Source organism: Macrosteles quadrilineatus, unplaced genomic scaffold (genome assembly GCF_028750875.1).
Source record: "Macrosteles quadrilineatus isolate MER2022 unplaced genomic scaffold, UCM_ALF_1.0 Scaffold_1__1_contigs__length_201487025, whole genome shotgun sequence".
NCBI lineage: Eukaryota > Metazoa > Arthropoda > Insecta > Hemiptera > Cicadellidae > Macrosteles > Macrosteles quadrilineatus.
The window spans coordinates 94,699,612-94,726,698 of NW_026542594.1; the positions used below are offsets into that span (position 1 = coordinate 94,699,612).

Genomic DNA, 27,087 nt, shown 5'->3' on the forward strand with positions numbered 1-27,087 from the left:
ATTTGTGGTATTGGGTTCCCCACTGAGTGCAACCGAGCGGCACTAATGAGGGTCCGACCTTCTTGGGGGTGAACAATAGACGGCTTATCAGACCCTCCCCTCCCCCGTGGTCTGGAGAAAGCTTGTAAACAAACTATTGCACAAGTGTCACTTGACATTGGGCTGCTTCAACTATAATTTTGTCAAATGAACTGTGATGTTTCAAAATCAAAAACAATAATTTGGGACCATACTGCTTAACAATAATGGACTGCAATTATTGTTGAACATACAATCCATTTTTAACAAACTAAGATTATATGATTCAAATACAATTATAAAAATTATCTTGGTATTTTACTTGGGGTAATGAAGTTATGTAGGCTAGTGTAATTCTCGGTTCATCAAGGTTCTACTGAATTATGTTTGGCAGTGAATAAGTGTAGAATGCAATTTATAAATTCAGGGATACACAGTTATAAAGTCTAATTTAATTGCCCAACATCAAATCGTGAGCTAGAGCCCATCTTAGTGCATTAGTGATGTTTTCTAAACTTGGCAAAATGCCACTTAAGGCCAATAATCCGTTCCAAAAACGTAAGGAAATACAATGTGAAAATAAACTTGAGATCGAACTCCTTGGCTTGTGAGAACCAGGAAACAAGATAAAACATAACCTCAAGTAAACAAGCCCAAACGTTTGACATCAGTCCTGCTGAGCTAAGGTGTTGTGTGAAGATTTCGGCTGCTAGTGTACTTAATTCAAGCAACCAACTTTTGAAAATAAATGTTGTGAATTGTGATTTTCAAGAAAGAGAAAACTGTGGACTTGGCTAATTTGAAATTCTATAGTTCAAAATCGTCATTTATGTTTATTTACACAGCTTTATATTGTTTTATAGGTTAAAAATACATATGCAGCTTATTATTAACCACGCCGAACTATCCGAATCCGAAAATATCCGAATCCGAACCTCCCAATATCCGATCCGATCCGAACCGAGCCTCAATTATCCGATCCGAAATGAAATTTTACTATCCGCACACCTCCAGTTAATTGCTATGTTTTGTCAAGACCTGCAAAATTATACCAAACTCGACTATACTTGCTATTTGATAATTTCGAGCTACCCCCTACCCCAATTTCAAATATCTCAAATAGGCTAGTTAAAAAGGTAAAGGGGGTGCAAGTTAATTTTCAGCCAGCCTCATGGTTATTTGGATTTGAAACGTTTTAGGGCGCCATTTTGCTATTAGCGGGCCGATTTTGGTTTTCTTTATGTCAATTTTTATGTTTCGTTAAGACTTATCCCTAAGGGCAAAATTTTCAAAATTGGCCATAATTATTTTAGCCTCTCATACCTAAGAAGGTTGCCGCAAACAGATTTCAAATATCTCAAATGGTTGAAAAGTTAAGGGGGGTGCAAGTTACTTTTCAGCCAACCTGTATGTATTGATTGTTTGCACTGTCACTCACATGGTGCGGACGTCCATGTATCGCCAAGGCTGGATGTAACTCAGCCATATCTCTAGTATTTGCTTAAAGGAGGAGTCCAGAGGCCAATGCTGCATTGTCTGGCGAATGAAGTGGTAAACTTTTCTTTGACTTGAGGGAATTATCATTCTGAAAAAAAAAAAATCATAGCATTTTTAACTTAACAGCTTACATAAAATATACTTTTAAATAGTTGAACAAATCTTTGGTATTGATACCAAATTATTTATATTTCAAGTAATTTTTCTTTTTGGAAATTAAATTAAATTTCTTAATTCTAAGAAGCGGTAGATTTTTAAATATATATTATTGTATTTGGTGAGCCTCAACATATGCTTTTGCTTGAAAATACTTGTAAATTACCATTCAAAGTAATCTATCTATAAGTATAAAAGAGGATGTTTGTATATATATATATATATATATATATATATATATTTGGCAGTGATAAACTCAGACACCGCTGAACCGCTGAAGGTGAGTGAGCGTAGTGAACGAACTTCAACCAGGACGTGATTGAGCCATGCGAACGAGATCATCTTGAAAATTAAGAAGTTAAACGGGGCAAAGCCCGCGGGTAACAGCTAGTATATATAAAATCCAATGTATGTTTGTTTGTTTGTTTGTCCTTTATGGACTCCGAAACCGCTCGACAGATTGTAATAAAACTTTCAGGCATTATTAAGCACTGTTCAAGGATGGTTTGTGTGAAGTTTGGTGCAGATCGGTCAAAAGGGCTCCGCCCCAGTGGCTCTGGAGTTTCCCATGTTAACCTTATGAGTACTCATATTTAAAGAATTAAAGAATCTTAACAGCTGGTTCAACGAAATAATTTGATTCTGTGATGTTCAATAGCATTATTTTTAAATTTATGACAACAGCTAATTTGCAACCAAAAGGTGAGTGAGCGTAGCGAACGAACTTCAACCTGGATGCGAGTAAGCGTAGCGAACGAGGTCACCTGAAGGCAAGTGAGCACAGCGAACGAGTTCCAACCTAAAGGTGAGTGAGCGTAGCGAACAAACTTCAACCAGGGCGTGATTAAGCCATGCGAACGAGCTCATCTTGAAAATGAACGAGCATTTGACATAAAACCACATAAGGACAGGACGATGTCTGTCGGGCCAGCTAGTTAGTCATAAAAGAAGCAGTTCATGCCAGACAACTGTTCAGGCCAGTTTTATCCTGTTGTGGTTGATTAAGAATAATCAGGTGAATAAGTGGTCAGTCTAGCTTTTGAAATGAATATATACCTTTGACAATGGCTAGAACTTTAGAATAACAGTCAATGGTAGGCCTAAAGTTAAAACAGACCTTTTTAGCAAATTTTCCATAGGGAAGATGCTATTACCGAAGTTGGCACAGCAAGACCTAGAAGACACAGGACAGATTTTCCATCTTAATTTCCCCAGCACTATTTTTTTAAATTTTTATATTATGTCCATAAGCCCAATAAATTGAGGAATTAATAGATTTTATTTTGATGAAATTTAGCACCAACCTGTAGGACTAGATTCATGGGAAACAGGGTGTTATGAGGTTTGGTTATCAAAATTTGTTTTTCAAGATTTTACCTTTTCAACAATTAACATTAAAATGTTCGTGGAGAGCTTAAAAAAACAAATAATTTAGTATGTTGAAGTGTTGTTGTAGGATTAAAGGTTATGGAGAAAATTCCAAACTCTGTACATTTTAAATTCACATTTTATTCTTATTGAGAGAAATAATACTGTTGTAGTTTGTTGTTTATGGAATATAATTTGTGTAATTTCTCCACACAATATTCCTTCTAGGCTAGGCCTATTCTATGCTTGGTAACAGAACAATATACAATTAACAAATAGCTATTTACCTTACAAGTGTAGTAAGAGCGTTTTTACATCACGCAGGTGAAGGTTGTGCAACGAGCGGAAGCGAGTTACATAATTTACCTAAGTGATGTAAACACGCTCTTGCGTAACGTGTAACGTACAAGATTTTACCTGACCCGACAATATACAGGAGGTTAAGAACAATATTAATCATTATCCATTTCACTCATATTCCAACAGTAACGTTCATTTACAAACAAAAGCTAGGTTAGGAAAATTCTTCAAAACATAACAATAAAATTCAAGAGCACAGCTGATTTCTAGCGTTGAGTGTCGTTGGCTCCATAGAGGTATATTTTTTAAGTTAATCTCTCAATGTTATTTAAATGGGTTTCATTACATCACCGAGTGAGTTTTTGATACTTTACATCACTCGAGAAGTAAGGAAGGTGTATACATCACGCTTTGTATAGGGAAGTTTAACATGGCGGGTTAGGTAAAGGTATTTTATTGAAACATAATTAACAGGTAACAAAATTAAAAAGGCTACAATGAATAGGACTGACACTGAAATGTGGGCCTACAATAAAGTGAAAGATTGATTTGAAATTTACGCCTATTAGGTTCAAATTTACAATAGTCTAATTTAAATGGGCTCTATCTCAGCGTAGGGTGTCGTGCTGGCTTGAATGCAAAGATTGGATGAATTAAATAATGTCCAAATAATTAAAGTGTTTAACTTACACCATTCCAACAATCAAAATCAAATTTTTGATGTTGTCCTTGTCCAAAAGTTAAGTCCAAATGTGCACAGCATTTACTAATAAGTGAGTTTAAAATAAAAGGTTTATACTTACTTAAATTTGGAAAGTAACGATGAAATTGAGTCCTTTTGAGGTTTACTTGAATCAATTAAATATCAATTGGATATTCTTGATAAGATTAAGTTAATTTAAATCGGATGAAATCTGGGCTTCTTCTTAGGCAATTTTAATTGAATGAACAAAGTGAATTCTCATATTGGTACAAAATGCATCTCTTTGTAACCCGAAATGCTTGAGAACGACTATGTATATAAACTTGATGTTTTGCACAAAGATTTTATAGCATAATATCTTGCGAATATTAGTTGTTAAAGAGTATTTGTTTTGTAATAATTATAAAGTTCTAAAAAAAATCAATTTAATTTTGTGCCATAAGAATAACATTAAGAGCTACCTTCTTCTTCTTTTTTTGGTTTACATTTTACGAGCAACAATTTTGTTGTTTACTTGAGACAAAGAGCAAAGGAATATTTTATTCATTAAAAAATAGACTTATTATTTTTTATTTTTTTATCAAATAAGTTGTTTTTTTCCAAATTTTATATCTTTAGACGGGAGTTCGTCATCTGCAGAGCAGGACTCAGACTCAGAGTCAGAATCAGAAATAAAGAAGTTGAGCCCACAGGTCTTCATTGATCTCTTAACTAAGCCAGTGGAAAAAGGCTGGTGGTGAGCGTTAGATAGACAGCGGTGAGGCGGATCATCTTAATTTTAAAGCTATAAACTCGAGTGAGGAAGTGCTGTGTCAAGTGAAGTGTTGGTGTCAAGTGTGTACGTTGACATATAGGCTAAGTTACCTTATGGCCTGTCAAGTGTTTTGTTAAAATCTGTTGCTAATGGCGTACTGACTGTATGGTAGGCCTACTGTATTTGTTTATCTAACAAATTTATCATAACAATACTGTTTTTATGTGTTTTCATTTTAACAACACAATGTAAAAATAGTTTTGGTTTTATCTGTTGGTTAATGGTTGTTATTAATTAAGCAAATATAAATTGTTATGATAAAGTTTAGTGACATTAAAGTATATTTAATGTACTTTGCTTTAGTTAAAGCGTAGCAAATTCCTTAATTAAATTCTGTATTTTTGTGTGTATGTCTGTTGGTAGCGCATATTTCTCAGTGTTCCGTATGGACAGGACAAGAGCACCTTTGATAGTGAAAATTTCAACCTGAATGTTTAATGGTGAGGTTGAGGTATAGTATTTTAACTACTTTTAACCATTGTGGAAAGTAGCTTTCAATTATAGGCCTACTTCAAGCTATGCCTCATAGATCTATAAAGCATTTTTTTTACTTGAAACTGGTAGATGGGTGAGAGGGGTTGAGCAATGACTTCGAAAGGAGCGCGGGTAGCAACAGTGAGTCGAGTAGGACGGGAGGGAGGAAGGGGTGGGTGCGACCTTGAAGCTATATATAGACTTGCACTACTTCCCTAAATCTAAAGGACTGGTGATGGTGAGTGGTATTCCAATCACAGGACAAGATACAACGTTGTTTTTCGGGTATTCATTGCCCGGTTTGACTTTGGATTGTCTTATTGTGTAGAAACTTTGAATAATAAAAAAAAAAATTAGAACTAACCACGGTTATTTGGCATTGATTGTGTATATTGAATGATTAAATGATAGGGACCAGGCGAAATATATAAACTTTTTTCATTATTTGAATTTCAACTCGGCGTAATGTGGACTGGAAGGGTGCCGAGTTTTTGAAATGCCGGGTTATCAGAAACTAGGGTTAAAAATAAGAACAATAACATTTTTAAGCTTTTTAACCGCCTTTTTTATTTATATTTATATTACAAGTCAGTATTAAGTCATCAGATATAGTACAACAAACCCTTGGTATGAGATGCGAATGATTTGACTTGAGCTGGCTTGAGTCCATGTTTAACTGAGACTCAAAAAATCACTAATTTTCTGAGCCAGATGATGGCAAAGTTATCCAGACTGCCGGGTTATCGAGTGCCGAGTTTGCGGGATTCTACTGTATTTAATTACCGATGTACTTAATTGGTACTGTATTATAATAATCGGTCAAATTGGCCGATTTTTGTCAAATTTTACACCAAATTTATTGAAATTTCAAGGTGAATATCAATAAAACAATTAATTATTACCAAATATTTTTGTTTGTTTAAAAGATTGATTTATGGTATTGGGTTCCCCACTGAGTGCAGCCGAGCGGCACTAATGAGGGTTGAACCACCGTGGGGGTGGACAATAGACGGCTTATCAGACCCGACCCTCCCCAGTGGTCTGGAGAAAGCTTGTAAAAAAACTATTGCACAAGCAAGACTTTTACCTAGGGCTGATTCAACTTAATTTTGTCAAATGAACTGTGATGTTTCAAAATCAAAAACAATAATTTGGGACCATACTGCATAACAATAATGGACTGCAATTGTTGAACACAATCCATTTTTAACAAACTAAGATAACGATTCAAATACAATTTTAAAAATTATCTTGGTATTTTACTTGGGGTAATGAAGTTATGTAGGCTAGTGTAATTCTTGGTTCATCAATTCTACTGAATTATGTTTGGCAGTGAATAAGTGTAGAATGAAATTTATAAATTCAGGGATACACACCTTTTACAGAGTTATAAAGCCTAATTGCCCTAATTAACTTGCCGCAACATCAAATCGTGAGCTAGAGCCCAGCATTAGTAATGTTTTCTAAACTTGGCAAACCCGCAGAATGCCACTTAAGGCCAATAATCCGTTCCAAAAACGTAAGGAAATACAATGTGAAAATAAACTTGAGATAGAATTCCTTGTCTTGTGAGAACCAGGAAACAACATAAAACATAACCTCAAGTAAACAAGCCCAAACGTTTGACATCAGTCACCTGCTGAGCTAAAGTGTCGTGTGAAGATTTCGGCTGCTAGTGTAGAATGAATAAAGCAACCAACTTTTGAAAATGAATAGATGTTGTGAATTGTGATTTTCAAGAGAGAAAAAACTGTGGACGTGGCTAATTTGAAATTCTATAGTTCAAAATCAACATTTAAGTTAATTTACACAGCTTTACAGTGTTTTATAGGTTAAAAATACATATGTTGCTTATTATTAACCGCGCCGAACTATCCGAATCCGAAAATATCCAATCTGAACCTCCCAATATCCGATCCGATCCGAACTGAGCCTCAACTATCCGATCCAAATCCGATCCGAAATGAAATTTTACCATCCGCACACCTCTAAACATAAACGATTAAATATAAACAAAGATTTACTCATTGTTAATCAGCTGCAAAATATAATGCAAAAAAAGTGGTGGTGGGGGGGGGGGGGGGACTTTTCCTCAAACCTCAGTTTTGTGAACAGACTACAGCTGTATTAACACAATAATGAAATCATTAATCAATGTCTAAGGTAGCTTTTTAAGGGTCGTAGGCTACTTACTTCTTGAGCTCATCCATGGCACTAGAGTCCTCGACTAAGCTGTTGGCAAAGTAGTGCAAGTGTTTGACAAGAAGTCGCACAGCGTGGAGATGTTCACTAGAGGGAAGTTGTTCCTCCGACCACAACATCTGTGCCTGCCACAACACCATTAGTAAACAACACAAAGAAAGTCACATTAACATGGATAAACCACCACAATACGTTTAAACAGGGTATTAAGATCATGCTTTAGGTCAAAATATACCATTAGAAATACAGCAAAAAAATTTATTGATACTTACTTGTACATTATAAAGCGTTTAAATAACCTATATTATTTTCAATTGAGGAAGTAAAACAGATATAAATTGATACATTTATGTTCATTGATTTCTGGGTATATGATAATAGTTTTTTTTAACAGTTTATATGAGAATTGAGGTAACTTCGTAATTATTTTCCGCATTCTGATCCTGATTCTTCTGATTGCGAAAATTGCCGATGATAGTTTTGAGTGTAGAATTTCTAGGTGTTTTTGCCAGTTTAAATTTGCATCAAGGTTTACTCCCAGGAATTTTGTATGGTTTGCTCTGTAGATGCTGTTTTCGGTTTGTGGGCTAGCGACTTCTTCATTACCAGTGGTAGTTTTTAACTTGAATTCAATGTGCACTGTTTTAGTTTTGTTTATGATTAAATTCATATCTTGGCTTATATTACTGCCTGATTGTATTATATTTCCAATTTTATTTGCGTCTTTTGTCATGGGGGCAATTATGGTTGTGTTGTCGGCAAACATGATGCATGTGCAGTAGGGGGGAGGAGTGTTGGGAGGCAGTTTATGGTAGATAAGAATGAATAATGACCCAAGGACTGATCCTTGTGGTATTCCGGTGATGGTGTTTTTTTTTTTAGTTTTGATCGTTATTTTGTTAAGTAGTTGTTTGATAAGTATTCTATTTCCACCAGTTGTTCTCTGTGTTCCAGGTAACTTTGGATCCAGCGGAGGGCTTTGTCGGTAATTTTGATCTCTTGTCATTTTCTCAGAAGAATCCTGCGGTCCAGACTGACGAATGCCTTTTCTAGGTCGATGAAGATTCCATTTGCTATTTGTTTTTTCCCCAAATGTCAGTAATGGAGTTAAATACTGTAATGGCAACCAGTCAACCCATAAGGCCCATGTTACATTTCTAAAAGTGTAAATTTGTGTAGGGAAAAGCCCTGTAGTCCAATTTGTACCATTTAAGATTCATACCTTCCCATAGTTGGTTACTAAGTCTGTGCTTAATTTCATGCGGATCGCTTCAGCCATTCAAGGAGCAGAACTCGTAAAACAAAATCAGGACTGTAGTACAAGAGCTTCGCCTAAAAGTTAAGCCGTTGTTTGTTGGAAAGTTACTAAAATAAGCGGTATAATTGTAATGTTCCGTGCCTTACATCATAATACAGCATTAAGAAAATTAACTCTTTGTAATTCAAATGGTTTGTTTTAATCCCGATAAATCAACTCTTGATAGTTCAAATTTATTTGCTTGGACCTTAATTTTGGATTATCAAGAGTCTCCCGTATCTGAGATTCTCTATTCCAGGGTGTCTAGTTTATTTCCATTTTAAAATATACGACTAACTCCAGACTTTTCAAGACTAATTCTATATTTTTCATGACTAGTTCTTTTTCAACAAATAGTGAGTGTCAGTACCAAAATGTATCAATTCTCAATTCTTGATACCGATACCAATTTTTATAGTTTAACAAAATGTTCTAAATAATTTGTTTGTATTACACACACCCCGTATTTATGTTATAATTTATTATTAAGATAATGGTTTTAAAGTAAATACAAAGTGCAGCAATGAAAAAATCTAACTAGCCAATTAGGGTTTTTTATCATAAAATCTACTGCGGACGTTTAGACATCATCATTGACTGCCGCGGTCACAGAAATGTCATCATCGTCGTCCACGATTGCGACAAAATCATGAACACTTCCCGCGGCCGTGTAGACATCAACATTGGCTCCCGCGGTCACAGAAACATCATCGTCGTCTCTCGCAGTAACGGAAACGGAAACGTTATCGTCAACTCCCGCGATTCCGAAAATATCATTGTTGTCATTTAGGATCGCGGCAAAATAATGATCATTTCCTGCGGCCTTGTAGAGATCATCATCATTCTCTTTCATGGTCACGTAAACTTGATCGTCGTCTTGCGCAATCGCGGCAAAATCGTGAAAATTTCTGATTTTGATATCAAAATAAGGACTAAATCTTGACTTTTCAAGACCATTTTGAAATTCAATACTAATACCCGACTTTCCGTTTTTTCCCGACTACTAGACACCCTGCTATTTAACTAAGGTAAACTCGGTCCAACAACCTCGGTTAATCAAGTGTGTACTGTATCATAATTCACAAATGATTCCCTGTTTTTTGGTCAAAAGGGGACTGTTGAATAACAAGATAAAGACACCACAACAAGTGCAAACAAAATTACCAATCCACAAAAACTTAGGTGATTGACACAAAACACCATAACATGGTTAAACAACATTTGACAATCCACCACAACATATGATTTAGTATCGTATCCTTAATCTGGTAAATAAATATCCATTAGAAATTAGCTGTACAATATGTACCTCCTGCTTAATGCTTAAATAGTAGAAGAAAGACATTCGGGTATATAACCCAATTCGGATGTATTCTTTTATGCCCATTGGAGAATGGAGAAAACAAAATACTCCATTTTGAAGTAGAATCGGTAACAGCAGCACGGCTGACGGTCTATATTTAATTCTTTTTCTCTATGACAGTACTGAAGTAGTATTGAAAACAGCCATTTTTGCTAAATTATGACGAACATCTTCACCTAACCCGCAAGAACAATTGTTTCACAAAATTCTGAGCAAGGAACAACTATAATTCAAAAATTGTAAAAACCAACAACCTATAATAAAAGCAAAGGAATATATTATTTCATAATCGGTTTCATATTGATATGATTTGAGAAGTTGTTTTTGTTTTATAAATGGTTTAAGTCGATTGTTGTCAGAACACTAAATAATTTCATTTCTAATTCAAATCATAGCTTAATAAGTAAAAAAAATATTTCACATTTTATTCAATTCAATACTAATAAAACTAGCCAATCACTAAACAAGACTGATCTGATCACTAAATGTAGGAATGAGTGTAATTCATAGGACAAGTGAAACACCAGCAGACGATACACCGTATTTATTGTTTTTGCACGTGCTGTCCATACGCCTTCAGACTACGGCAACGGTGACAAATTACAAACCATCCACAAATTATATTCGGACATTTATAGTGCAGGCCTAGTATAATATTACTTCTTTATAAAATATATTTAGCTGATCAGAGAAAGTCCATCTTAAATTTTATAATTACATATGTGGCGACAACTATTTTTGTTTTATTGTTTACAATAAGTTCCGCCCCAGAGCTTCCTGCCATGGAGAGACTGCTCCACTCGCTCCACAGTCTCTGGACCACTGTCACGAAAAAAAAAATACTTGCTTTTGTCTATTCCTGTTTACATTTACATTGTTGAACAGAAAAAAAGCTGATTTAAATAAACTGTAAATAAACAATAGTGCTCTTGGTGAGTAAATAGAGAACTGATTGAGATCAAGGGAAAGTAAGTTTAGAGCAAGAGAAAGTCAGTTGATTGAATTTCCCTTCCTCTGAATAAAAAAATTGACAAAAATTATTTTCTTTGATTTCAGCTGTTAACGGAAATAGCTACTTTCCCTACGGAGTGATGAAAAACTATTACCTATACCTATACCCCCGGCGAGGACCTAGGAAAATGTACACAGTTCAGTTTATGAAATGTTTCTAAGCATACTTACTTGAACTTGTAAACATGCGCAAGATGGTTTTTCACTTGTGCAACAAACTGTAGATCTTTTTTAGTCAGTACAGCTAGATACACCTTAGGCTACACACCTTAGCTACACACTACGACACCCGGTCGCTTATCAACCGGCGATCTGGTTGACGAGCGACCAAATTGCACAAATATCACTGTTTGGGGGGGGGGGGGTCTGTCAATTTGATTGACGGCGATTTATAGGTTGCCAGGCGACATTTTGGTTTTTGGTGCTGTACTAAAAACCTGTTGGTTTCCGATTAACCAATTTTTATCGCCGGGCAACGAGATTTCTCAAAAAACTAGAGCGTGTAGGGTTCAGCAACTAAGTTGATCAACTAAAGACGGCTTGGGCATGGGCAATACAACTAAAAATTAACTGACAAAACAAAACCATGCTAAATTCTCAATCTGGCGTCCTTTTTTCTATGTAAGGTGTCATGTGCATCACTAGTTGCTAAGTATGACGGAAACTGTCATCTAACATCCGTAAATAATTCTTAAAATCCTGAGGATTTTCAAGTCACAAAGTTCGTAGGAGTTTCATGCGGCTGTAACTATTTCTACGTTGAAGCCACCCTTTAGCCCAAAATCTTCTCAACAATTTCTTTCTTCTTTTCTGCTGCCCACAATTAAATATAATCATAACTTCGGCAGCTACTTTTCTTTGTCGGCGGGCATGGTGTTGTCACTTAAGCTCGAACGCGAACCAAACACATTGTCTATCTCCACCAAATTTTGATTGATTTCCTGCTTGTTTAAAAGTGCTAGGTATCATCAATCGTTCAATCATCAACTTAGTCGCTTGTCAACCAGATCGCCAGTTGATAAGCAACCGGGTGTCCTAGTGTGTAGCGGCCTTTAGATATTTTTGTTGGAGCACATTTAATAACACATATAATATACCATAGTCTTATAGTACTACATTCTACAAACGAAAGCTTATGGGTCTTGAATATTTTTAGGTTGACAGAACAAAGCCCATATACTGTTAGTCAGGTGAAGTGGGTAAGACATTTGAATTAGTAGCAAATGTCATTCACAAAATGACTTACTGTGGAGGCTAAAGGCTTGTAAGGTCCCAAGTAGTGGTTGGGGGTGTCGTAAGCCCACTGTAACATAAAATTACCTTTCATCTGAAGAAATATATATAACCATGGCCATTTAGCTTAATATGTAAATACAATCAAACAAATTGATCAAATGCTGAAATAAAATAAATTTACTCCTATGCACACGTACAGGTTCTTCCTCAATGGAAATACATCTAACCTTTTTTTCAAGTTATGTAAACAATTAAATACTGCACATATGTTTTATATTCTTAATACATTTATTGTTTGTTAAACAATAAACACAGTGGTGTAGAGTGACAGAAGCGGCGCTGCTTTCTCCAAGAATCCTAAGCAGTAAAACTCCAACTATCTGAGCTCCAACCATCTAAATCGCCGATTATCTAAATAGCTTACAGGAATAATTTTAAAAACCTAAAACTACAGTATTAATATTAATGATCAGAAGCGGCCCTACATAAAGGCGAACAAGGCCTGGGCCACCCGCTTTTCAGAGGAACAGCCGAATTTCAGGTATTAAGAGAGGCCGGCTATTGAACTTCCCCTTGGGCTCCGCAATCTCTAGGGCCGCCACTGTGAATGATTATCACAGAAGGCAAAAACTGTGATCTTGGCAAATTTCTGAACTTCTTCCTGGGTTGTGGACATCATCATTGTCTACCTCACTAAAGGAAACATCATTAACATCTTCTTCGATCGCAACACAATCTTGAACTTCTTTGCGATCTTGTAGAAATTATTATTGTTATCTCGAGATAGTGGAAAATACCATTTTTTTTAGATTTTACCATCTGAATGTGGTACAGTTCCATTTGATTAGGATAATTGGAGTTTTACTGTAATGAAATGAAATGAAGGAATTGAATGAAATGGTGTTTATTGCCGTTAAACTCAATACAGGCATTGGCAAGCGTCACAATCAAGTCTCCAAAATCAACATGTTACATTGTTTTTGTTAACAAATAAAAACCTTGACACTATAAAAACAATTACAAATTAAAAACTCTTTGAGCTGGGTCTTAAATTCATAAAAGTCCATTTCACTCCTGAGACCATTTGTGAGGGCATTAAAAAAAATGACAAAATAGTAAAACATCTGATTTAAAAAAAATAAAGTTTTAAGTCTAGGGATGTTTAAAGTATTAGTAGATGTTTTATAAAAGTTTTTTTTAAAGTAACTTGTTTTATATGTTGAATTAGGTACAAGATGCTAATAAAGTTCAAAGTTTATCTTAAGAAAAAAGCAGTGTATGAAAAATGTAAAAGTAAGGAGACCTGCTTCAGAAAAAAAGTGCTTGCATGATTGTTTTGGTTTGAGATGACTCTAATCGCTTTCTTCTGCATCCTAAAAATTTGTTTGGTGTAGACGTTTTCTGATCCCAAAATGCTAACGGCATAGGACAAATGTGGATATACGAGGGCAAAATATATAATAAATTATAATTTATATTATCATAAATTTTGAAAGTCTGTGAATACAAATAGTGAAGATCTTAACTTGACAGTCACACAATCAGTATGAGAGAAATAGTTCAGATTCCTATCGATAGAGATGCCTAGAAATTTGACATAATGATCGGACTCGGACCACCAAAACCCCAAATTTTCAAATTTAACTAGTCTTTTCTGCATTTACAATTAGATTGCTGTCTAAAAACCAATGACAACATGGGACTGAAGAAATGCTTTAATCTCCATGTTCTTCCGACATTTAACCTTTACAAACAATGATGTGTCATCAGCAAACAAAAATATCTCAGCATCAGACACACTTTTAGGAATATCATTTATGAATAAGATAAATAATAAAGGACCTACAATTGAACCCTGAGGGAGGCCTACACTTGCCTTTACCAATTTGACATTAAAGCTACATTTCCTCATTATCCCACGTTTTTCGATCGAGAACTCTACGGTCTAACGACGTCCAGCTATGAAGGAGCGACGATTTGTTGGCCATCCCTCTAACACCAACATCTTTGAGTTTATCTAGAAGAATTTCATTAGAAACTATGTCAAATGTCTTTCGAAGATCAAAGCAAATACCTGCAGCAGATTCTCTTTTATCCAAGGATCAGGGTGTCTACTACATTCTGGATAAAAAATTCATGGACAATTCCCGTACATTTAAGGACACTTTGCCGTAACCTTTGTCGGTGTCATTAGGCCTACCGAATAATTTTCCTGATTTGTCAAACTGTATTAATCTTGTTATTCACTGTAGTTGTACCAGAGAGAAAAGTAAATAATAATAGATAAGAGTTAAAAATTACAAAAAAAAAATTTATTGAAAGTAAACAAACATAGGCCTACCTATACTTTAGGTAGGCCTAAAGCTTTTATAGTGTAACAGAGAAACGCAATCATTGTCTCCTGCGATAGCGACAAATATCTCCATCCGTCACGTAAACTTCATAACATAGCTTATCCGATCCAGGCGGATTAATTTGGCATGATTCGCCCTGGCACAACGTTAGTTTCTCGACTACTTTTGAAAAAAAAAATCTTTAATGCATATTGTTACTCAATTCTTAGTACAAAATCAAGGTATGGTAAGCGGCTATTAATAAGCAATAAGCACAGAGTAAGATTATTGTATTTTCATTTGTAAAGTTAATATCGACACATAGCAATCATTAGTTGTTTATCTTAGGCTCAATTACATTTTCTTAATATATTTTACAACTCTTTCAAGAATCAAAATACCCAGGCCTAAGCCTAATTATTTAGGAGGGCCTATATAAACTGAGTAACAAAAAATGAGGTTATAATAGCAGCAAAGTTACTATCATTCTAGTTCATAAGATTTTGATTGCTTAAAGCATACAACTCAATAAATAAATATATGGGAAACAAAAAACATTGAAACCTGAATAGCCAACAATATAAGACAAAGATACAGAAAATGCAATGAAATAATTTGAAACAAGCAGGCCTACATAGTGATAAAACATTAATGCAAACAACAATGCTTGTGGTTTTGTCAATTGAAAGATAAAATGTCCATAAAAAAGGGGTTAACTTACAAAATGAGACTGTAGATTATTTACATGTTTAATATGAAACCATAAACAGTTTTATGGCAGTAGGCACTGGCCGCGGTAAATTGAATCTTCAAGCTGAAAGTACAAGTAAGAAGTGAAATTTAACAGCCATTATAAAGCTATTATTTTCACGATAAAATCGGTTTGGGATCTAATAATAATTACCCTAGTAATAAAAAAAGAAGTTGTAAAGGAATAAAAGTGATATAACTTTTATGAGCTAGCTGCTGAGTCAACAGTTCTTGGAAGTACTTGACTTGACACTTGATTGTCGTGATAAAATATTAATGGGTTTGAGATTGTTAATGGGATTTTTATTGCATAATTACTCTAGTAATAAATTATGAAAATGTAAACAAACATCTGATAAACCTTTTATGTGCTCCTAACCAACTAGCGATCAATAAAATTATGGCCCATTAAAAATTTAAGGACATTGTCTGGCATTTAAGGACAATTCCCGTACATTTCATGGCCAGTAAAAATTTAAGTACAATTCCCGGTTTTCCCGGATTTCCCGGTTGGTAGACACCCTGAGGATTCAACTATTTTGTCGGTTAAAGGCTTAAGCAAACATTGCATCAACCGTATTAATAAGTGACTCATGTTTCTTTCTGGGTCATAATTTAACAATGGCTGAATGTATTTTAATAATTTTAAGCAACGTTCAAATAAGTTGGTAACCTGTGATAACGTAAAGTGATAAATATATTTTGTGGTTGCGGCAAAATCTTTATATTTTTCTAAACCCTGTGGATGTGGAGATATCATCCTTTTCCACAATTGCAGCAAACATCTGCAATTGTGGTGAATTCTGAGCACCTCCAAGTCACTTCTCAGATAATAGTGAACGTTCTTACACTGTCAAATTTATGGCTACAAAACTGGTATTGCATCATTTGTGGTTTTCCTCATTTGACGCTCCTACACTGTACCAATAATAGGCTGTTTTATATATAATATTAGTGTTATCATATATTGTTCCTTACCTGACTGGAGGCATTTGGCATGCTCAGCCAAAAGTCGAGACAAAGTTGAACAATGAGTTCACTGCGCCAGATGCCTACATGGGGGGAGGACTGCAAGGTGTTAGCTGCAGGACTTTGCTTCAACATCTTTACTAACACCTCTTGACGGAACAGCGTGGAGGTACGCACAGGCCTGAACAACCGTAAGAGTGGGGTTTGTTGGAGTTTATAGAAATTATTATAATACTATTGTTGAGGTAAAATATATTGTTGCCAACGTAATCCTTGTCACCACTCCGACAACAAAGGATGATGGGAACAAGGTATTTAACCTCTACAATAGTTATTGTTAAGGCATCATCTCAAAAATGAAATTGTAATGATTTGATATACACAGTTGTCTCATTTATTTAACCTAAGCTACCAGTGGCAAGACTGGATAAGCAAAACAGTCGGATAACACAAAAAATAAAAATAAATACCCCCGCTGCAGAAAACATGCCGACTAAGCAAATTTCCAGTTGCCTGAATTGATTTTCAATTAAATGTATTTAATTAACATTAGGTTTTATGATTACATAGGCTTGCTGCTACAGGGAGGGTAAAAAAGTGTGTTTTTTAGTAAAATATTTATAACTTGGTATAACAATAAATAAATTTACCAAGTTTGATCAAAATATATTCATAAACAAGCAAACTAAAACATTTTACAATATTCTCCATAAGAATAACATGGGAATTTTAAAATAACAATTTTCTCTGTAACTAATAATTGTACTAAAGCTTTTTCATGTACTAAATTATTTGTTTTTTAAGCTCTTCAAAAAGGTCTGCAGAGAAATTGGGAAATTTTGTGTTTAGAGGGTCAAAAATTAGAAAAACCAATTTTTACCCTGTAAAACCCCGTTCCCATGGTCAGATCATGCTGGCTTGCGAAATTCCATCTTACATTTAAGGATTTTTTTTACCCATCAATTAATCGCTTAATTCAGGGTTGGTACTGATTTTGGAAAATGAAATTCCCTGACTTTTCCAGGTTTTCCAGACTGATATTATACTTTTTCCAGGAAAAAGTATAATATCAGTCTAATATCAGTCAAGTATAATATCAGTCAAAATATCGAATAGTCAGAATCGAGAATTATTAGAAAAAATGTAGGCCTAAATAGTTTACTCATAAAACCAATAAGAAAAGAATTAAACATCTGGAATCTGGAAAATTAAAGAGTACCAACTAACTTAACCTCACACTTTATGTTCTACTTGGCCTTGACTTGACACTAGCAGATAGACGATACGGTGCTTCTGATACTGATATATATATCGATATTTTGCTTGCGATATCATCGGCTTATATCGGAAGAAACATGTGATATAGGAAAAATAACTACCATGCTTGTACCGGAGACAAAAAGTAATACCAAACTAAACTATTAAATGTTTCAACTAACAGGATAAAATTTTTTTTATAAACTCCTACAAGTGCAGTTTTTTTTAGTTTATTAAAGGTTGAATCAGTATTGAAAGGGTAAAGGTGTTGAACTTTTCAAAGACTATACTCCGGGAAATAAAAGTATTATTAATAAAGAAGGCTTGTCAGAATCTGAGTGGAAAGACAGTATAAAAATGATTGCAAATGTGGTGCCAGTGCGTGTTCTCCACAGCAGAAGTCAGGGCAATAACCGCTGCAGGCATGCCTGTGGTGAGATCAGCGAGCACAGAATAAAAATAGAGGGGCCATGCGTATTTAAATAACATTATAGGCAGTGACGCCAAGTTCCCCCGCTCCGGATTCGGTCAACTCGCCGTGACCGAGTAAAACAGCGTCAAAAACCCTTTTTATGATACTCGATGATTAGACGCACTTACAGTAGTCCTAAAATTACCAAACTTGGAACAGGGAAAATTTATTAGTACTGCTCAATGATAGTAAGCTTTAAAATATTATATATATCCTATTTTGTTTTTATTAATTGATAAAACTAAAAGAAATTATTAATTCTTTTGTGAAAACATGAAATTATTAGTAATCGAGGAAGTTTTTTATTTTTTGGTCAGGAAAGTTTCGTCTGCGGCAAAGTTTGAGAGCATTAGTTGAACCTTAACATATATTTTTCTGAGAATTCTGTGATGGCTGGTAAAGGAAATAAATTAGGTTGAAGAGGCAGTAAAATCCGTCCTACGGCGCGCGGCGGCACGACTCGGGCAGTGCACGCTGTCACTGCGACCGTGTCTCGTCACTCACTGCTGCCCTAAGAATCGAGTAATGAAACACTTATCTAATTAACCTACATAAATATTTTTGTACTTACTGGCACTTTTTCTCTTCAGGTAATGATTGTAGATGATTTATTGTGTGGAGAAATAAACAGGCTTTAGTTCTAAGCTTGTATTTCACAAGTAAATATAGTTCAATTTCAAAAGTTCATATATTGAGTGTTGGTGGTTTTACAATTCTACCCTTATTGGCCTAGAAATGTCACAACTTTGGTTAGGTGGTGCCTGACTCGGGAGGAATGAACTTTATCATTGAATATTTTACTGTAATGATGAAGTCTGATGTTCACATACTTCCTGCAAATTGATTTCAGCAGTAAGATCAGATGGTTTTGTTCAAATTCTTGATCGTTGTAATGATCTGATATGAATATGGGTAGGCCGATGCAACGGCTTAAAACCTTTGAAATGATTACTTCAGTGATATTTACCATTTTCAACTGATTAAACACTACAGCTCTGCTGAATGCAATGTCAACAACCGACTAAATGTTGTCTAGCGGAGCCTCGTGACAGCGCTCAAGACGCTCGGTACTAGGGTGACTCATCGCTCCCCCCACTCCGGATTCGGTCAAACCCGCGGAAAATTTGGCTTCACCGCCGCGCACGGATGTCCTCTCTATTTTTATTCTGTGCTCGCTGGGTGAGATTGAAACCCTTGCACATGCCCTTGGCTTCTGTCCGTTTGGTGAACTTCTAAGAATCACTAGGCATCACAAAATAAGAAGTATCATAGCAAATGCCTTCCGAAAAAGGTATAACACATGAGAAGTGCAAGAAGAAGTACACTGTCTTTCTTCTAAAGGAAGCACCAGAAGAGTAAATATTTTATTGATAGAAAGAGAAACTAACAAAGGCATAATTCTCGATTCAACAATTCGATTTGAAATAAACATAAATCAACCTAACGAAGTAAATGAAGAAAAGAAAAAAAAATATGATCCTACCTTTGAATATTTCAAGCAAAATTTTAAAATTTGGAAAGTTGAGGTGATTGGATTGTTTATTGGTTCAAGAGGAACATTATCAAAATTTTTTGTGAACTTTTGGAAACAATATGATTTGGACAGATCCTTTTTGAAAATTATTACTCATGAAACATTAAGAGGTTCATTGAGCATAATGAGAAATCATCTATATGGCAAACATCAAAATTAATCAGTCTTATACAATTTTATCTTGTATAATTTTTTCTGTGTCATTGGCAACCTTATTTTTTAAGGCAGATGTATTTATTTTTATAAATAAATTCTTTTCTCTTTTTATAAATTCAATGAGGAATTGTATTCAGTATCGTATTGAAATTGAAACGATGAATGTAGGCCTATCCTTCCGCGCATCCCGGTACTAGCAGTGTTTCCATACGTGGGATTATTAACTTATCCCGAAAACTTTTCAGAGCCAGCTTAGCCTTAGGACACATTCCCTTAGGGTGGTGTAATTCACGTATCGCATTTATTCCTAAACCAGGAAGGGATAGTTACACTGATCCTAAGTCATTTAGACCCATTTCTCTATCTTCTTTCTTCCTTAAGATCCTAGAAAAGTTGGTCTCAAGATATATGATGGATACAGCTCTTAGGACACATCCTTTTCATAATAATCAGCATGCGTATGTCTCAGGAAGATCATGCGAGACTGTGTTGCACCAACTTGTAAGCAAGATTGAGAAAGCTCTAGAGAGCAGTGAAGTGGCCCTGGGTGCCTTTCTCGATATTCAAGGTGCTTTTGATAATACTGGTACTCCAGCAATTCTTAATGCGGTGAGAGGAAGAGGTTTTCACGGTATAATATGTAGATGGATTGAATCCTTGCTTCACAGTAGGAAGGTTAGGCTCTCACTCCATAATGACACGATCGAGGCAAGAACTACTCGAGGATGCCCTCAGGGGGGGGGGTTCTCTCTCCTCTCCTTTGGAATTTGGTAGCAGACGACCTTATAAGGACACTCAACAAAAGTGGGGTTTTCGCCTTAGGTTATGCTGATGATGTTGCAATCCTTGTGGTTGGAAAGTTCCACGGAACCATAACTGACCTTATGAATAGAGCTTTAAGGGTAGTGGACCGTTGGTACCAGGAAGATGGGCTCTCTATAAATCCCAGGAAAGTTGTAATAGTACCCTTCACAAGAAGGAGGAAACTGGATGGGATCGGCCCACTAAGACTGCAGGGCACTGTAATAGAGCTGCAGAATCAGGTGAAGTATCTTTGTGTAATTTTGGACAGATCACTTCACTGGGGACCACATCTTCAAAAAGTCACTGAGCGTGGCAAATGGTCCCTTATGGCATGCAGGCGGATGGTAAGTGGCACATGGGGGTTACAGCCTAAACTTTTATGCACTGGCTGTATGTATCTGTTGTTCGACCCGCCCTTACATATGGTTCGCTTGTGTGGTGGCCAAAGATGGAATCTACTATAGCTGTCAAAGCTTTAGCAGGAGTTCAGAGGCTTGCTCTTATAATGATAACTGGGGCAGTAAGCAGCTGTCCTGGAGCGGCTCTTGACTGTCTGCTTGATATGCTACCTATCGACATTTACATCAAGGTGGTAGCAAGTAAAACAGCCCAACGCCTTAGATGCGAATACTTATGGATAACCTCAGGAAACAATAAAGGGCACTCCAAAATTGTTCAGGTGGTACATAATGATGAATTGCACTTGCCTTCAGATCACATGTCCAAAAAATACTCCTTTGGAAAGCCTTTCAAAGTACTAATACCAGATAGGAAGGATTGGTCTGGCGGAAAAGGACCCATACCCACAGGTGATTTAGAATGCTATACTGATGTTTCTAAGATCAAAAATGGGGGCACTGGAGCAGGTGTGCATTGGATGAATGGAGGCACTGGCATTTGTCTTCCAATGGGGGTGTACCCAACTGTCTTTCAAGCGGAGGTCACTGCCATTCTAGTTTGTGCTCAAGAACATCTTAACAAAGATATCAGAGACAAAACAATCAATATCTATACTGATAGTCAAGCGACCTTAAAAGCATTAAACTCTTACGAATTCAACTCCAGGCTCGTGTGGGATTGTTTTGCTTCTGTGTCTGAGTTGGGTAGGAGAAATGACCTTACGCTTTGCTGGGTGCCAGGACACTCAGGCATTAAAGGAAATGAAGCTGCAGACAGATTGGCAAATACTGCCTCTGCGACTTCAATGATAGGCCCACAACCCTTCTGTGGCATCTCACGAAACAGTGCATGTTCTGCGATTGCGTCATGGGCCAAGGAAAAGCATCGCAAACGCTGGGTCGATGTTCCCCTTCTTAGGGTCAGCCAGCTTACTCTGTTTAGGCCTTCTAAAAAGGTTGCCTGTGACCTCTTGAGACTAGACAGACGAAGAATTAAATTAATTGTTGAACTGATAACTGGTCATGGAAGATTCAGGAAACATCTACAACGGATGGGCTTATATGATGGTGAACCGATCTGTAGGTACTGTGATAGGTCAGAAGAGACAGCTGATCACTTACTCTTTGATTGTAACGAGCTCTTTGACGCTAGATCGATAACTCTTGGAAATATGGCTAGAGGTAGATACCTTCCTGAGGATGAACTAATTGGGAAGCTACAGGCATTCATTGGGCGCCTTAACTTGTAGGTCAACAAGAAAGCAATTATTGCGCACCCCAAATAATTCGATTTCGGATGAAGTGCTTAAAGGTCTCTTAAAGACCTGCCCCTGTCAGATAAGATAAGATAAGATCCCGAAAACAGGATTTTTAGAGCATGAGCGGGATTTGAAGGGGATGTGGGATAAAACAGGAGTTTTGGCTATGACGTCCGTTTTTATTTACTATGCTTTTATTTTAGTGAAAAACTAACCCCAATCGAAAAAATTACCTTAACAAAATATAATAGCAATGTTAAAACAACTATTTAAACGAAATATGTCCAATTCAACACTCAGAATTTAATAGGGGTGTGCGAAGCAGCAAAAAATTTTCGATTCGAAGCAACGATTCGATTCAAAAGATTTTCGATTTGATTCGATGCAACTCGATTCGAAGCAATACGGTATTTTTCTATTCATAATTGCAACTCGATTCGAAGCAATACGGTATTTTTCTATTCATAATTGTCAATTGAGTGGATTAACAATAATTAAAATTTATCACATTTGTGTAATACAAATTTTTGTTGATGTGGTATTAGGCCTATAAACCCACCATACTTACATATGAATTTTAGGTGAAAAAATATTTATTTTCAATCATATGTATTAGAATAACTGCTGGAAATACCAGTGAGCTGCTTTACTTGCCTATTTCATAATTTTTACTTGGAATTGGCTCAACTGCAAGAAAGAAGAAAATATTTTTTTATCAAGACATTCATTCTCATTTTAATAAATGTTTAAATAACTAAATAGGTACCGGTAGCTAAATTACAACAAATTTGAATGGAACTTAATATAAAAAGACCATTAAGAAATAAATTTACATATCACAAGTTTAGGGCCTGTGGACCGGCTTCAGGACTGCAAGCAAGAAGAAAATAAAAATAATATGTTTCCACCATGCAACATGTATCATTCATTCCCTGCCTCCTAACCTCCTTAGTATAATAACCTCACACTTACATTATGTGTTACATCATCATAAATAAAGAATTATTATTGGCATCAGTAGGCCTACAGCTTTACATAGGCATTATTTTTATAGGGCCTAAAATAGTAATAGGCTAGAAGCAACATGTCAAGTGGAGAACTCATTGAAGAAAAGATATTGTGTAAACTAATTTCCTATAAAACTCAAAAACAGTAAATAACATACAAACATTGTTTATGGTATAATTAATAAGGACTAAAAAATGCATATCATGTCATACAGTAGTATAGACCTACCGGTACTGCAAGAGATTAAAATCCTAAAACAACTGATTTTGATAGCTAATGAATGAAAAGAATTAAAAATCCATAAAATGAAGCTAAACAATATCACAACTAATTAGGTACCCGAAAAGTAACTCTTAAATAATATATAGAAGATTAAAATAATATTAAATCAAGAGACAAGAAAGTTAAATGCTATCTTCTAGTGCCCTTGGCAACACAGGTCAATGTTTTTAAACTACCCTCAATGTTTTTGGAACAGCAGGGTCTTTTAGTAGTATGTCAACAAAAACAATGAATCAGTCTCACCAGCCAGGCCCGGGCAACGATGTGTGAATTCAAGGTCATAGACCCTCCCCCTCCCCTCTTACAACACCCGGTTGCTACCCAGTTGCTTCAATTGCTGACAAAATGCAAGTGATGAAACAAGGAAGTAGAGACAAAGAAATATATTTCTTTATTCAAAAACACAAAACTGTTAGAGATTATTTTCAAAGAAATTAATTCAATGTAATTTGTGAGTTGTAAATATTGTATTGGATCTTAGAAATATATTTGTTTAACCCTATTTAACCAAGATATTTCTTTTGTTTATAATTTATTATGTAAAATACTAAAATATATTTTTAATTAGGTATTGAATGAACAATAAATGATTATACTAGTATGTCTGGATAAATAGTCTTTCTATTCTTTTGACTTTGTTTTCTTTGCACTGTTAGTGTTGCGTCACAGCTTTTGTCTTGTTACTCTTATCAGTAGACGACTAGACCTGGCTCTGGCTAGTGGCAGTGCGGCAATTGCTCTGTTGTGTCTTTATTCTTAAAGGTCGTGAGCCAACTTAATTTTTAATTCTCATTTGAACATTTTAATTCCTCTGTAATAGATATAATAATATAAGAGTGTTTCTTTGGAAATAAATTATTCTTTTTTTTCTTTTGCCCCAACAAAAATTCGGGGACGGGGACCGACAGACACCTAACAAAAATACCAAATGTATCAGTCTATAACATTGATCTTACTAGTTAAGTATTAAGTAACAATTTTTCAGACTTATTTTTAAAATGATTTTGGAGTAACCTACCTTGTTTTGGCTAGGTTCACAGTAGTAAAATATTTCACACACTGCTTACATCAAGACAAAAAACAAAACCTCTAATCATTTGCAATGTCAAAACAAAAAAAATATAAAACAATTAAAGCTATATTTAATGCAAAGAATGTATTAAATAAGAACGCCTTCGTAAAGGAAACGCAACCGCAACGCGCTCCTGTATTGTGGGTATTGCATTGACTTTCTGCAGGCGTTTTTCGTATATGGATACTGACTCCCTCGTGAATCGAATCGTTTTTTGACCACCACTGAATCGAATCGCGATTCGATGCATCGAATCGAATCGAATCGAAATTTCGATGCATTTTCGATGCATCGCACACCCCTAGAATTTAACATCAAAAATCTTAAGGGATTAAACGGGATTTCTTAACCAAGTGACCGGGATTATATTCTTTTGGTTGTGTAGAAACACTGGGAGCTCGGTGCGTTCAATTAAGCCAGTAATCAGAGGGTGATGATAGAATGTCTGTCGATGTTCGATGTTTTTTATAACGATGGTAGGTTCCAGATGTTTTTGTTACATCGATGTTTTCGTCAAACTTCGATGTTTTTGACCAAGTATTGAGACCTAGATGCAAAATGTAGCATATCTGTAAAAAATGTAGTCTTTCAAGAGAAATTCCAGATTTTTTCCAAAATTCCCTGACTTTTCCCTGACTTTTCCAGACCAACAAAATTCCCTGACATTTCCAGGTTTTCCAGGTTTTCCCTGACCGTACCAACCCTGTTAATTGTTTAAGATATAAGTGGTTTAAGTGTTGATACTTCTTTTTCTGTGTGTTCAAAATATATATATATATATACCATACCATAATTATCCCAATAGTAACTTACTGTACGATTCAGATACTTGGGAACTAACCAAAGAATCGAAAAACCGTTATTGCTGTGAATGAGAATAGAATGCAGAGAAAATATATGGACCAGTTCAAGATAACGGAGGTTGAGATAAAAACGAACAGAGAGCTAAGAGAAATGTATAAACACCCAGATATAGGGTTGCTTTCCAAAAGTAAAAGGCTCGAATGAGCCAGATTATATATATATATATTTTAAGAGGTTGGCGGCCTCTTTAAACCTTGCAGTTTCCTGTCCGTATAGACTAACTGCCCGTGCATGGGACGTATCCACTATCCAGCGAAGCAAGGGGTGAGCCGGTATACAGTAAAAGGATGAACTGTACTGATATAGTATATTACGTTACTAGTTCTGAAAATAAGTGTTTACCGGACGAGTGTGGTCGTTCCTATGCGAGACAAAGTCGAGTCTATCTATTAGTACCTATGGCGATTACGCCATACTACTAGATCTGTACAAATCCTATATTACCACCAACTAAAGGACTAAAAATCACTAGTCATAACCTCTAAAAGAGGTTATGCTTTGTTTATAACCACTCATTGCCACCCAAATACAGTATAATCAGCTGATTGGTGTCCGGTAAAACTCATTACAGTACAGTAGTATGCAATGAATCCCCATTTGATTAAGCTGGCAGCAAAAATCTGTTTTCTGGACTAAATCCTTGTGTGGGAAGTTCGTCAAAATAGTGTAGTGTGGTGTAAAAATGTTTGCGGCTGTGACCAGGATCCGAACCCACAACATCGCTGTCTTGGGCCCGAAGTCCGTGGCGCTACAGACTGAGCCACCGACTAACCATATGCGGAGAGAAGATACATCAACTTTTTAAAGTGTATTCTACATTGGAAGAGGCAGGGAATAGAAGAGAATGGGAGGCCAGAATTCTCTTAGGGTTTCAGTGGTCACGGAGGTAAGATAAGGTACGGTAAGTGATAGTTTGCAATGGGAGGTGGAATGTAGCTACTGTACTCAAAACCAGTGTGTGTGAATTGGCCCCCAATCTCACTAAAAGGCTTTTCAAATTGACACAATTGCTGATTTATTGTAAAATTATCTGATTTAAAATGCATATCGTATAGGCCTATAATAGGGTGAAAGAAAAAGGTGGTCCCACTCGTGACATTTGTTTACAAGATGATTTTCTCCAATAAAACTGCTAGTATTTGTCTTTAGCTGTTCTAAAATTACGGTATATTCAGTTTCAATTGACTACTCATATTAATTATTTACCACTGTACATTAACTCACTTCTGAGGGATGGATCGATGAGGGCTCTGAGAGATGTAATGGTTTGGCAACTCTGGCAGGACTGTGGAACCATCACATGGTAGGAACGTAGCCAGATACTCCTCTGCCAGCCTCAGGTAGAGTGAGGAGTATACCCGAGTCTCCTGGTAGGGCACTGACTTCTGGCAAGGGTTCACTATATGGTACATGAAGTGGAACATGTACAACTCAAAAGGATCTAGTTTAGTTAAGGTAATATACAGTGGACACACACTTTAGTCTATGGC

The 27,087-nt window shown here is 35.9% G+C and overlaps 1 protein-coding gene across 5 annotated transcripts in view; it reads right to left on the bottom strand.

The window, feature by feature from the left end:
* Positions 1-27,087, bottom strand: part of LOC128989601 (sphingomyelin phosphodiesterase 4-like) — a 171,489-nt gene that overhangs the window by 124,381 nt on the left and 20,021 nt on the right. For 3 of the 5 annotated variants that reach the window (XM_054411660.1, XM_054411744.1, XM_054411575.1), the window contains exons 4-8: positions 26,822-27,038; positions 16,501-16,672; positions 12,450-12,506; positions 7,524-7,657; positions 1,457-1,603 (exon numbers count right to left, since the gene is read on the bottom strand). In XM_054411660.1, coding sequence (XP_054267635.1) covers positions 1,457-1,603; positions 7,524-7,657; positions 12,450-12,506; positions 16,501-16,672; positions 26,822-27,038 — 727 coding nt within the window. The remainder of the gene's footprint in view (positions 1-1,456; positions 1,604-7,523; positions 7,658-12,449; positions 12,507-16,500; positions 16,673-26,821; positions 27,039-27,087) is intronic. The other 2 variants (XM_054411826.1, XM_054411909.1) reach the window with 2 other exon arrangements.